The following is a 13,666-nucleotide window of genomic DNA, read 5'->3' as shown; positions in this document are numbered from 1 at the left end:
GGCAATTCATCTATCTATTAAAAAAAAATTTTTTTTTTTTTTTTTTTTTTTGTATACAAGATCGAGGTTCGTGAAAGAGCGAACATTAATCACACAGAAAGACAAACCGACACATAAAACATATAACATAGGGAGCAGTAGACAAGATGGCGAGAGAGGGGGAAGGACACAAACACAACATTTGAGAGCAGGGACCGAGAGACATGGAGACATCGAGAGATCTGTGAGAGGGAAAGGGCTTTGAGGGGGGGGGGGGCATGGGAAGGGGGGGCATGGGAAGGGGGGTGGGAGAGGTATAAAACATATGGACACTGCCAGGACTTCCAGGAAAGAAGTTGGAATTTCAAACAAGGTGGATCTGGGGTGAATTAGCGGGGGTAGAAAAGATCAAGGTTTTGGATGGGGGAAGATAAGAGATGGTGGTGAACAGCTGTTTTAAAGACCTGGAGGGAGGAGTGGGATTGAAGGGAGTGAGGGAGTTTGTTCCAGAGGCGGGAGAAAAGAGGAATGAAGGAGTGAAGGTGAGCAGACAGCCGAGATTTCGGCAGTTTAACCATCAGAGGCTTGCTGGCAGATCTTGTGCTGTAGGAATATTTTGTAGGAATATTTTGTAGGAAATTACCCTTTAGAAATACCTTTGACAAATACCCTTCAGAATTACCCTTTAGAATTACCCTTTAGAAATACCCTTTAAAAATACCCTTGACAAATAACCTTTAGAATTACCCTTTAGAAATACCCTTTAAATTACCTTTTAGAAATGCCCTTGACAAATACCCTTCAGAATTACCCTTTAGAATTACCCTTTAGAAATACCCTTTGGAATTACCCTTTAGAATTACCCTTTAGAAATACCCTTTAAATTTACCCTTTAGAAATACCCATGACAAATACCCTTTAGAAATACCTTTTTAGAAATACCTTTTAGAAATACCCTTTAGAAATACCCTTTAGAATCACCCTTTAGAATTACCCTTTAGAAATACCCTTGACAAATACCCTTTAGAAATAACTTTTTAGAAATACCTTTTTAGAAATACCTTTTTAGAAATACCTTTTAGAAATATCCTTTTGAAATACCCTTTAGAAATACCCTTTAAAATTACCCTTTAGAAATACCCTTTAAAATTACCATTTAGAAATACCTTTAGAAATACCCTTTAAAATTACCCTTTAGAAATACCCTTTAAAATTACCCTTTGGAATTACCATTTAGAAATACCTTTCGAAATACCCTTTAGAATTACTCTTGCTCTTTGTCTCCCATGCTCCATTACTCTCCCAGTCTCCCATGCTCTTTGTCGAGAGGCTGTTGTTCCGAAAGGTAGCATTCTTGGATCATTCATGTTCTTGATATCAATGGCTTTTATTCATTGGAAAATCCATTGCACAGAACCACTTTGTTGATGACTCCACTTTGTGCATAATAGTGACTCGCTCCTCTCATCAGGCCCTCCAAAGTGGCAGCGTCCCTCCCCATCCAACTTGAGAAAAGAAGCAACTGGTATTCTAAATGGAGCATGTGTTTTGATGCAGGAAAGACATCCATAAGGACCAGCTTGCGAATCCCTCAATTTATTTGTTTTCAGCATATCGGGGAGGTACGGTCTCTGCACTCATAGGCCTCACTATCAGCTATAACTTATTTTGGGCAGATCAATTGCCCAAGTTAAACTTCAAATTTGACTGCTGCCTCTAGATTTTCCACAAGGGCCAAGTGCTTCCTTTTCCATCTTCAGTTGATAAAGGTGCACAAGGTCTTCATCCAATGTGTCATATAATATGCCCTTCCCCTCTCCTTGTGGACTTATCCCACTGATTCCCATCATGCTCCTATGATATCCTCAAATCTATGCCCTCTGTTTTATTGTCATCTCAGACAGGAGGCTGTGTATCAGGGCATGTTTCTTGCTCACAGCATCAGGGTATGTTTCATGGCCTTGTCTTTTTTACATTTTAGACTCTGGTCTTTCTCCTAATACCTGCCCATCCAGGTCAAACGTGTTCTCCCAGAAAACCTTCGCTTATCACCTCCATTCGTTGTTCCTCCTTTTTGGCCCATGGCAATGTCTTCCTGAGCATCTTTTCTTGAGCTTTTACCTCCTGGATCTTCTGCCCATCACTACCACCTCACTTTCTATCCTATTTCTACCTCTAAGCTGTGTGACGCCTGCTTGGGATCCTGTACCCAGCCATCACAGCAATCCCTCCTTTTCTCTGTGACATCTGTAAATGAATGTCCTAATGTTTTCCTTCACTCCATTTTGTGTCTGTTGACCCTTCGCCCATGTTATTCTTCTCTTCCATGATCCTTCATACCTGTGTATATAAAGTACGTTTATACTTTTCATTTGTGAGAAAAGTAGTTTTTAACCAAAACACCCAAACCGTCAGCTTCTCCTTGCTTTCCACGACAGTTATGATACCTCGATCAACATCCTGTTGATTTCATCCGTTGTTAGCAAAAAAAGAGCAAGTTAAGCTGGCAGAATATTTTGAAAGTTCAAAGTTTGGGATGTCATATTGGTGCGTCCAGTATATGCAACCTCCACAAGGTAGCCATTTAAAAAATCAACAGTGAGATACATATGTGCAGCAAAAAACAACTTTATTTTCATTTATTATTAAGATATGGAGAGAAATACACCCGTCTGAATTCAGCAATAAAATAAGAGGACATTAAAATAAAAAAATTGAAAGTGGTTGAAAATTTACTCATATAAAATTATGACATTTTTGAGGCCGTCTATAATCTGTTCCGGAATGATGTCTTTTGAACATGGCTGTTATCAGCATTGCTGTATCACCAAATATTAACAAATCGTGGGGGAAAAAGCCAGAGTGCATTAAAAAATAAATAAAAACTTCGACAAACACCCACCGTATACGAAAGATCATTACCGGAATGATTATAGGGCGGTGAACTCACAACCTTTCCCCCCAGAATTCAATGAAACATTCCAAATTCAATACAATACAGATACATACATTATTTATATTTCGCTTCATACCCGTTCTGAGCAATAGCGAGGAAAACGTACACTACAAACATGGATGAGGATGAACACACATCGAAAGGAACATGTTAGTGTTCATTTATCAATATCTACAATTTAGTTTAAGATCTCACTCAATGCATCAACTTCCTGCGCAGAGCAGTTAGTAATCGAAGATGAGGATCAAATTATTAACTTGTTTTTTTTTCTTAACATGAAGTTGAATTTTAATTACCATTGTCATTGCCTTTACAAGTTGCCAAAAAAGCAAAATAATCATGCAATTTTACCTTTGTTTTAACCTGAATTCCGAAGCACATGCATGATGTTTGTGATGATTTTCTATATGCAATCAAATGAAGTCGAATTGAAAAAGAAAATTCGCTCTGTTCATCAATTTTATTTTTTGGTATTTTGTCTGGCTGTGACTCACTCATATATAAACAAAGTCAGACAGACAGCGCAAGCGGCATCTCGAATTTCCATTTCTTTAGCAATATACAATAATCAAATATTAGAATTGTAAAGATAATTAAACACAATAATTAACAGTCAATGGATGGCGTCAGCACAAATAAAACCTTCCCTGAAACTTTGCAATTCCAAAAAATGAAAACAAGAGGGAGGGGAAAAGATTCAACACGTCCCTGAATGTTCCGTAGAAAAAATCTGAACATCTTTCAAGTTATGAATACGAAGAAAAATTTAATCAAGTATCCAATGAAAAACAATGCATAATGTTACGCTGTACTCTAAACATGAAATTAATTACTGACAAAGAAAGACTGCAAAAATTCCTGTACAGAGATGGGCGGGGGCGGTGAGAGGGTCAGAGGGGCTGTGGGACGGGAGAGAGGTAGAGGGAGTTGGTGGAAGGTCGAGAGCAAAAGAGAAAGAAAGAGAAATTGTTCATTTTAAAAATCCTTTTGCTATCAGTAACCTGACTTCAGTAACCTGACTTCCCATAGTGATTGCAAGACTGAAGCCCAAATCACAGGTACCATGAATTCTGACAATACCCATTCTTTTTCAGAAAAATCTGGTTTCACCAACCTAAACTCAGAAGGCTGAAATGTCATAGTGGAAACATAATATGTAGTTTGAACATTCATAGTGCTCAAAAAGATTGATAATAATCGAGTGTTTTTGAAAAATTGCATTGTTTTTTATTTTTATTTGAAGGCTGCCGTTCAGCATCCTGGTGCACAATTCTCTGGACAACATCATGGTTAGGTGATCCGTGATATAAAAAGCCATTTTAGCACTTTGGTGGTGACACTTTTAGATAAGGAGGTGCATTAAGGCGGAAAAAAGCACAAATGTTGGCTGTTGTACCAGAGTCAAGAAATATAACCATGGCTTATGAGTTATTGCAAGTCTTGTTGTCTGGGGGGGGGGGGGGGGGGAGAGAGAGAGAGAGAGAGAGAGAGAGAGAGAGAGAGAGAGAGAGAGAGAGAGAGAGAGAGAGAGAGAGAGAGAGAGAGAGAGACAGAGAGAGAGAGAGAGAGAGAGAGAGAGAGAGAGAGAGAGAGAGAGAGACAGACAGACAGACAGACAGACAGACAGAGAGAGAGAGAGAGAGAGAGAGAGAGACACAGAGAGAGAGAGAGAGAGAGAGAGAGAGAGAAAAAAAAAAAAAGGAAAGGAAAGGAAAGGGAAGTCCAACAAGAGCAAATGATCTTTACTGGTAATGTTCAAGTTGTGAACTTCAAAGTAATGGGAGTCAAAGAAAGAGAAAGATAGAATCACTGGTTAGTACTCCAGACTTATCTTCAAGAGCAGTGTGCAATGGTCATGTCGGATTGTAAAAATTCACATCGCTACCTGTCTCGGCATCAATCTTAATCAAACAAGATCTAATGGGTGATACAAGACTATTGCAAACCTAACCAACAGCTCCCTTTAAAGCAGAAAAGCACCAGTTTAATGCAAATACTTCTGCTGAAACGTACACAGAGAACAAGAGGTTCCAAAAGAGTTGTAAATTAGAGAAGGGGGAATTGAAATTCAAAAAAAAACAAAAAAAAAAACTCATAAAATGAGTGAATCGACCAGTCACATAAGCTACGAAACGTTTGAGTAGAGTAACCATTCTGGAAAGAAAGAAAGAGAGAGAGATCTGAAGAATTCCTTCAGCTTATTTAGTGCCGGATCCAATGACCATCTGGATCATCGAGGTTTCTACCCTTTTATCCAAGAACCTCTCAGAACGGTAGATCCACAACTACAGTTGTGTTCAAACGTTATCTAATCAAGTAGGGTTACATGTGTGTGTGTGTGTGTAAGAAAAAATAGAGAGAGAGAAAGAAAGAGAAAGTGCTGCTTGTATTGACGTTCCGTAATGTTCATCATAAAAATGACCAAATTTCCATTTTTAAAATCTAAATTCTATAGAGCATGTTTGCTCAAATTCTATATTTTAAGCAATTACAAGATATTAATTAAGTGTGACAGTAAAAATGCCCAACATTGGAGGCACACGTTTTGAAGAGGCCAGTGGAATCAGTAAATTCTAAAGGCAGCAGGAGAAAGCGTTAAAATGAATAATTTCTTTAAAAAAAACTTTTATACAGTGTTTTGTATAAAAACGCTATCCGTTTATTGAGCACCTTTTTTTTTTCTTCTACAACACCTCGATTGTTTCTTTTTAATTAATAACAGCGCACAGTGAGACGTGGACACGGTAAAAACATATTTTCCAAGTCGTTAAATTATGCACCACAAAGAGAATGAAAGAAAATTACAAGAAGTAAAACCAAATTCCTTTTTCTTCCCAACTCCATATAAAATACTTAGCACCACACACCAAATCCCGACGCAGACGCAGTGTTTTTATCAGCAGTATTGAATATATATTTAAAAACAAGGTGCATCTAACTGTAAACGGAGTGAACGTTGTTAAGTGAGCACCAGGTCAGATAGAATCGCACCGAAACTGCTGCCATATGGGACGTTGAGGGTCCAGAGATAGAGATACAGAGTGTAGGCCTAGCGTCTCAGCTTATTGCATACTGACACGTCGATTCCACATCGATTACCTGCTGCTTTCTCGTTTAAATCCAAATAAACCTGAAATGCTTTTAATTTTGCATAGCGTGAATGAGAGATTCTTTCCATGAGATTATTGTGGGAATTTGTGCAGGGTGTATCACCAGTCCTCGTTTTTCGTTTGTTTTCAGTCCATTTGCCTCTGGTTCTGAGGCTACATCTGTTGTTCTGCGGATACATCTGACCAGGAAGGTCCATGGGAAAGGTTTATGTAAAAAGGTGGAAAAGAAAGACAGCAGGAGAGGTAGAAAGGGGCAGATTATGTTGCTTTTGCTGTATTTGTGTAAAATTGCAACACCCAAATATAAAAGTTGACTTAACAAATCTCAGCACCAATGTAAAATACTTTTGACATCGCCATGATGTTGCTTTAGTAAAATTATCTCGCTGGCTGCGTATAAAAAAAAAAGTCGATTTCAATCACGAGAGATGTTAAGTATACCCTGAGCCATTTTAAGCAGGGCGGGAGTGCTGGGGGACGATGAGACCTAACAAATGATCAATGATCCAAAACCACGTCCCCCTGATATACATTTTTGGAGTCAAATTTTCACGTTATCGTAGCATTGTGGTAATATTCCTAAATTTGACCCGAGATTGAGGTAAGTAATTCTGTGGAGGACTAGCTCCAGACACCCTACACTTCCGTTGGGGATCCTTCCCCATCAGATGCCAGACCTGGCCGTGTGATCAGTTGGTCCACGGTATAGCTCCGGTCACCCCCAAATGTATGGCCTGGGCCTCAAAGCTAGCTGGAGTGTCATTCTGGTTGAAATTCCTTATGCATCAGAAAAAATATGATTTTCTTTTACTCTGTTTTAAAGTCCCATTCTTTTGTCCTCAAACTTAAAAAATAAAAATAAAAACTTGCACATCAGTCCATTGATGGAAGCATTGCACCATTAAGACCAACATTTTTACAAAGCTTAACTGGGTTGCAACGCAGTACAGCAAAACAAACACCAGCACTGCCTCTAGATTCACAACTCTGTTGCCAAATTCTGAAGATTCTAGTATATGACCCTATGTTCTTGCGTCTCTGCTGCCCCATTAGGCTGGCTTAGAGGATCAGTATGAGATAAGGTTTCCATCATGTTATTTGGGCCAGATTGCTCCAGTCATTCCTCATAACCAACCTATAAAGTCACATAGAAAATGGACCTGCAACATTGGCTGGCAGGAGCTTGAAACCATCGTGGCAGAGAAAGGTGAAACACCAAGGCCACTCTATGGCCTGAAGTGCATCTGCACTGAGCGTTTTATCGCCACAACCACCACCACTGCTAATGTCACTGCCATTTTGTCACTTCTTCTCAACTTTGAACAACTTTGAACTGCCATAATTGCTATCTTCTTTTTGAGTCAAGCCCAACGACTGTAGTTACCAGTGAGGTATGTGACAGGTTGTGGAATTGCAGTCACAAGGGAGCAAGTGGGCAAGGTCAAAACCCGAAGAGTTGGAATGCTGAGTTCTTTCTGGAGTGTCGACTCATGGGGTTCAGAGTTTGCGGAGAGAGAGTCCAATGTGTCGGCTCCGCTGCCAGATGTCGCTCCAGCGAATCCTCGATCTTCAGCTTCTTTTCTTGCACGTTTTTCAGCCATTTTGGCCTCCCAACATGCCAAACCATGCCGGGGTTCATTAAGGCTCTTATGCTGGTAAAATACCAATGAGATTCGTGTTGGGTGTTGCCGATTTGGTTTCTTAATGGGAGTTGTGGCATGGAGCTCCCGCTTTGCACACTCGATAAGCACAGAGCCATGAGCAGGAGCAATGGCAACACCTCCAATATCTGAATCCAGGAAGTTGTGCTCGCTGTCTGACCAAATTTCTGTATCTTGGCTGGATTGAAGCATCGACATTGCATCCACTTTGTCACTTTCTTCATTCTGCATTCTAAGCAGTGATTTTATTACCCCATTAACTCTCTTTCCTGGAGTGCCCTGGTATCCGTGTCCACCGTAGCTTTGTGTCTCAGGAGAGACCCTTGTTTTGTATGGTGAGCCATCCTGTGTTGGTGTTGAAGTCAACTGCCTGCTCCAGGGTGAAGTTCCAGATATATAGGCTTGCGACCTCTCATCTGGCATGTCATAGCTGGCAGCTGTAACAGCTTGCAAGTGTTGAACAGCATCTACCATCATTGGTTCTTCAAAAGGCATACCAAAGGGTGCAGTACTGTTGTATAAACTGTTGGCCTGGTGATATCCACTATGATTGTAAGGTTGTGTGGTAGATGCACTAGCACCAGGAAATGTGTATGGGTAGCGGTGGTGAACCAAGGTATGTATTGGGGGAAGTGTAGGCCTTGTTGGGACCATTGGGTTTTGGTAAGGATGATATGATGTAGATTCTGTCTGGTAGAGACCTGAGTGGGGGTAGTTGTTTGAGTGTGGGGGTGGGGTGAGAGGAGATGATGATGATGCTTGGGAGCCAGGAATGGAAGTGCTGGAACCATAGCGCAGTGTTGAATACTGGCCAAGTGATTCAGAGGAATGGTACAATGGAGGAGTAGCCACAGGAAGCTGGTGAGGTGGATTGCCAGGAGTTGCAACATTACCTACAAAATAAAGAAATGCATCAGCAAATATAAACATGCCAATCCATCTTTATCCGTAAAAAAATCGTTTTGTCATGGAGTACGTATATACCCGAAGGCGAAGTAACACAAAGGTGGTCCACCATCAATTCTAAGCTATGAAAATGTTCGCAACCTGTCATGGGTATGATATATCCTATTAATAACAATTATAACATTGGTGTTACAAATAATGTAGCATCTCATTGAATTTTCATGATTGTTTTATTCAGATTTTTTGGGGGTTTGTGTTCTGTGTAAGAGTCTTACGGTGCATGGGGGTCAGAGTGTGTATGTGAAAGTGGGCACGTGGACATCTGTGTATGAGAGTATAGGAGAGAGCACGATAGTTTGTCCTGACAGAGTGCAACACACGAGAGTGTTAGTTAGCGAGTTATCGAGTTCCATCTAGTCGTGTCCGACTTCTGGTGACATTCATGATCAGATTTCTCTAAACATACCTACAGTTACGTGAAAAAGTAAGTACACCCCATGTAAAGTTTTGACTTTTTCAACATATTTCAACATACAGCTATTTGATCTTCATTTCAACAATATTGATAGATAAAGGTGATATAATATAACAAATATCATGAAACATTTACATTTTATCATCCATTGTATAATTTAAATAAACATAAATGCAAATTTCGCATGTGGAAAAAGTAAGTACACCCTTGGCTCTAATAGGTGGTATTGCCCCCTTTGGCAGAAACAACCTCAAGTAGGCGTTTCTTATAACTGTCTACCAGTCTCTGACATCGACTGGGAGAAATTTTTGCCCACTCCTCCCTGCAGAATTCTTGCAGCTGTGCGATGTTTGAGGGGTTTCTTGCATGCACAGCTCGTTTCAAATCCCCCCACAACATCTCGATGGCATTTAGATCCGGGCTTTGACTTGGCCATTCCAGAACCCTCCATTTCTTTCTTTACAGCCATTCCTTGGTGGATTTACTGGTATGTTTCAGGTCATTGTCATGTTACAAGGTCCACCTTCGGTTGAGCTTCAACTTTCCGACAGATCGCCTCACATGATCCTCAAGCACCCTCTGGTACAATGAAGAATTCATAGTGGATTCTATAATGGTGAGCTGCCCAGGCCCTGATGCAGCAAAGCTGCCCCAAACCATAATATTTCCACCACCATGCTTTACAGTTGGTATCAGGTTCTTGTGGTTAAATGCTGTCTTTGGTTTTCACCAAACATGTCTTCTGGTACTGTTGCCAAATAGCTCTACCTTTGACTCATCTGTCCAGAGCACATTGTTCCAGAAGTGCTGGCCTTTGCCGAGGTGTCATTGGCAAACTTTAGCCTTACCCTGATGTTCTTTCTGGACAGCAAAGGTTTCCTCCTGGCACACCTCCCATGTAGATCAAATTTGTGCAGCCTCTTTCTAATGGTAGATTCATGCACTTTGACATCAACAGTGGCAAGAGCTACCTGTAGCTCCCATGATGACATTCTGGGGTTCTTAGAGACTTCTTTCAGCATCTTGCGGTCTGCTCTCGTGCTGAACTTGCTGGGGCGTCCTGGCCTGAACAAGTTGGCAGTTGTTTGGAATCTTCTCCACTAGTAGATGATCTTTCGGACAGTCGAATGATTGATTTCAAATTGTTTGGAGATCTTTTTAAATCCCTTCCCAGACTCGTAGGCACCTATAATAGATAAAGGTGATATAATATGACAAATATCATGAAACATTTACATTTTGTAGTCCATTGTATAATTTAAATAAACATAAATGCAAATTTCGCATGTGGAAAAAGTAAGTACACCCTTGGCTCTAATAGGTGGTATTGCCCCCTTTGGCAGAAACAACCTCAAGTAGGCATTTCTTATAACTGTCTACCAGTCTCTGACATCGACTGGGAGAAATTTTTGCCCACTCCTCCATGCACAATTCTTTCAGCTGTGCGATGTTTGAGGGGTTTCTTGCATGCACAGCTCGTTTCAAATCCCCCCACATCATCTCGATGGGATTTAGATCCGGGCTTTGACTTGGCCATTCCAGAACCATACATTTCTTTCTTTTCAGCCATTCCTTGGTGGATTTACTGGTATGTTTAGGGCCATTGTCATGTTACAAGGTGCACCTTCGGTTGAGCTTCAACTTGCCGACAGATGGCCTCACATTATCCTCAAGCACCGTCTGGTACAATGAAGAATTCATAGTGGATTATATGATGGTGAGCTGCCCAGGCCCTGATGCAGCAAAGCTGCCCCAAACCATAATATTTCCACCACCATGTTTTACAGTTGGTATCAGGTTCTTGTGGACAAATGCTGTCTTTGATTTTCACCAAACATGTCTTCTGGTACTGTGGCCAAATAGCTCTACCTTTGACTCATCTGTCCAGAGCACATTGTTCCAGAAGTGCTGGTCTTTGCCGAAGGTGTTCATTGGCAAACTTTAGTCTTGCTCTGATGTTCTTTCTGGACAGCAAAGGTTTCCTCCTGGCACACCTGCCATGTAGATCAAATTTGTGCAGCCTCTTTCTTATGGTAGACTCGTGCACTTTGACATCAACAGTGGCAAGAGCTACCTGTAGGTCCCGTGATGACATTCTGGGGTTCTTAGAGACTTCTTTCAGAATCTTGCGGTCTGCTCTTGGGCTGAACTTGCTGGGGTGGCCTGGCCTGAACAAGTTGGCAGTTGTTTGGAATCTTCTCCACTTGTACATTATCTTCCGGACAGTCAAATGATTGATTTCAAATTGTTTGGAGATCTTTTTAAATCCCTTCCCAGACTCGTAGGCATCTATTACCTTCTTTCTGAAGGCGTCAGAGAGCTCTTTTGATCTAGGCATGGTGACGCTGCACACTTCAACAACAAAGAGCAAACGAAACGAAATATCTGAGGTTTAAATAAGACAGGTTCCTCCAAGATCTTGTCTAACAATGTTCTAATCATTTGCACCTGAGCTGGTGCACTTGATTCTAATTTTAGGTATTTGAAGTAGTGATAAATGTAGGGGTGTACTTACTTTTTCCACATGCGAAATTTGCATTCATGTTTATTGAAATTATACAATGGACTACAAAATGTAAATGTTTCATGATATTTGTTATATTATATCACCTTTATCTATCAATATTGTTGAAATGAAGATCAAATAGCTGTATGTTGAAATATGTTGAAAAGGTCAAAACTTTACATGGAGTGTACTTACTTTTTCGCGTGACTGTATACTGCACTGCTTGGTTGCCCCCTTTACCTTGTAGCGGCTACCGCTGGGTATACACAATCACCTTGCACCTACCGAGGATGCGGAGCGATCACCATGCCGGGCTCGTCCAGGACGCCCGGGCATGCCCGCTCTCGACTTGCCAGGCCTCGTCCGGGACGCCCGGGCGTGCCCGGGCATGCCCGCACTCGACTTGCCAGGCCTCGTCCAGGACGACCGGGCACGCCTCCTCTCGCCTTTCCCGGGCAAACGCTCCGGGATAATGTGTATATATATTGCTGCCCGATAAACGGGCTTTTCAGAGTACCCGAGTTGATTTGACACAATAAAGAAACTCGGACGAATTCCAGCTTTTTGTCGCGTCCATTCTTTCGATTTACGTTGGAGCATAGCTCCTACATTGGTGACCCGACATGGAAACGGCAGTTGCCCTCAAACTGCCTACCTTCTTGGAGGCTCACGTGGCGGTTTGGTTCGCCCAGGCGGACTCCCTGTTCGCCCTGCGAGGCATCACGGCCGACGACACCCGCTTCCACCATGTGGTAGCAGCACTCGGCTCAGCCACCGTGGCCCGCGCCCTGAGCCTACTCGAGAGCCCGCCAGCCGCTGACAAATACGACGCGATTAAAAAGCTCCTCCTCGACGCTTTCGCCCTCTCATCAGCGGAACGCGCACGGCGCCTGCTCGACCTGCCCGAGCTCGGCGACACGCGCCCGTCCGAGCGAATGGACTACATGCTTTCGCTGCTCGGCGAGCACTCTCCGGCATTCCTGTTCCGGGAGCTGTTCCTCCGTCAGCTGCCTAGCCCGGTACGCCTCGCCCTGGCAAGCACGACGATCACGGATCCCCGCGCCCTCGCCAGGGAAGCCGGCAAGATCTCCTCGGCAGGCCAACGCATTGGAGCAGCGCCCTGGAGCCCACTGCCGTCCGAAGCAACGCCCATGGCGCCCGAGCACCCGGCACGGCCGACGACCGAACTGCCGACGCAATTGGCGGCCGGTATGCCACGCCGACCACCTCCAGCACGACGACCGGAGCCTCCACCTGACCAGGCGTGGTGTTATTATCATGCAGGTTCGGACAAAAGGCCCGGACATGCCGACCCCGTGCACCTTCGGCAAGCCGGGAAACGGCCGGGCCGGCGTTCATTACCAGCCATGAGCGCCGGCCACACGGGTAACTTACTTTTCATCACGGACAAAGCGTCCGGACGGCGCTTCTTGTGTGACACCGGCGCCCAACTGAGCGTCATACCCGCCTCCGATCAGGACAGGCAGTCCGCGGTTTGCGGCCTCTCCTTGGTTGCGGCCAACGGATCGGCCATCCGCACCTTCGGCCCACGCAACGTCACCCTCTGCTTCGGCGGCCAACGCTTTAATTGGACTTTTGTAACTGCAAGCGTGCCCATGGCTCTGCTAGGCGCCGACTTCCTCTGCGCACACGGACTGCTGGTGGACGTCCAACGGCGTCGCCTCATCAACGCCGAGACCTTCAGCTCCCTGGCATGCACATTGAGCAGCTCCGCTCCGACCGAGCTGGCATGCGCCCTCCCGGCGGCGAACGAGTTTGCTCGCCTGCTCACGGAGTTCCCGGCCCTCACGCGGCCGACGTTTTCGGCCGTCGCAGTACGACATGGGATCGAGCACCACATACCAACCACGGGCCCGCCGGTCTACGCCAGAGCCCGCCGCCTCGACCCAGCCAAGCTCGCCGTGGCCAAAGCTGAGTTCGACGCTTTGGAACACCTCGGCATCGTGCGGCGCTCCGATAGCGCGTGGGCTTCGCCACTACACATCGTCCCAAAACCAGGGGGCGGCTGGCGCCCATGTGGCGACTACCGCCGCCTTAACGACGCTACCACCC

General features: G+C 43.8%; 1 protein-coding gene across 2 annotated transcripts in view; it reads right to left on the bottom strand.

The window, feature by feature from the left end:
* Positions 1 to 2,591: 2,591 nt before the first annotated feature.
* LOC137424446 (methylcytosine dioxygenase TET3) overlaps positions 2,592 to 13,666 on the bottom strand; it is a 308,223-nt gene continuing 297,148 nt past the window's right edge. For both annotated transcript variants that reach the window (XM_068111914.2, XM_068111913.2), the window contains exon 11: positions 2,592 to 8,599. In XM_068111914.2, the coding sequence (XP_067968015.2) occupies positions 7,407 to 8,599 (1,193 nt within the window). In that variant the 3' untranslated portion in view covers positions 2,592 to 7,406. The remainder of the gene's footprint in view (positions 8,600 to 13,666) is intronic.

The sequence above is a fragment of the Myxine glutinosa genome, chromosome 4, assembly GCF_964187855.1.
Source record: "Myxine glutinosa chromosome 4, kmMyxGlut1.1, whole genome shotgun sequence".
NCBI lineage: Eukaryota > Metazoa > Chordata > Myxini > Myxiniformes > Myxinidae > Myxine > Myxine glutinosa.
Note: the sequence above shows the minus strand (reverse complement) of the source record. Positions and strands in the feature narration are given on the sequence as shown.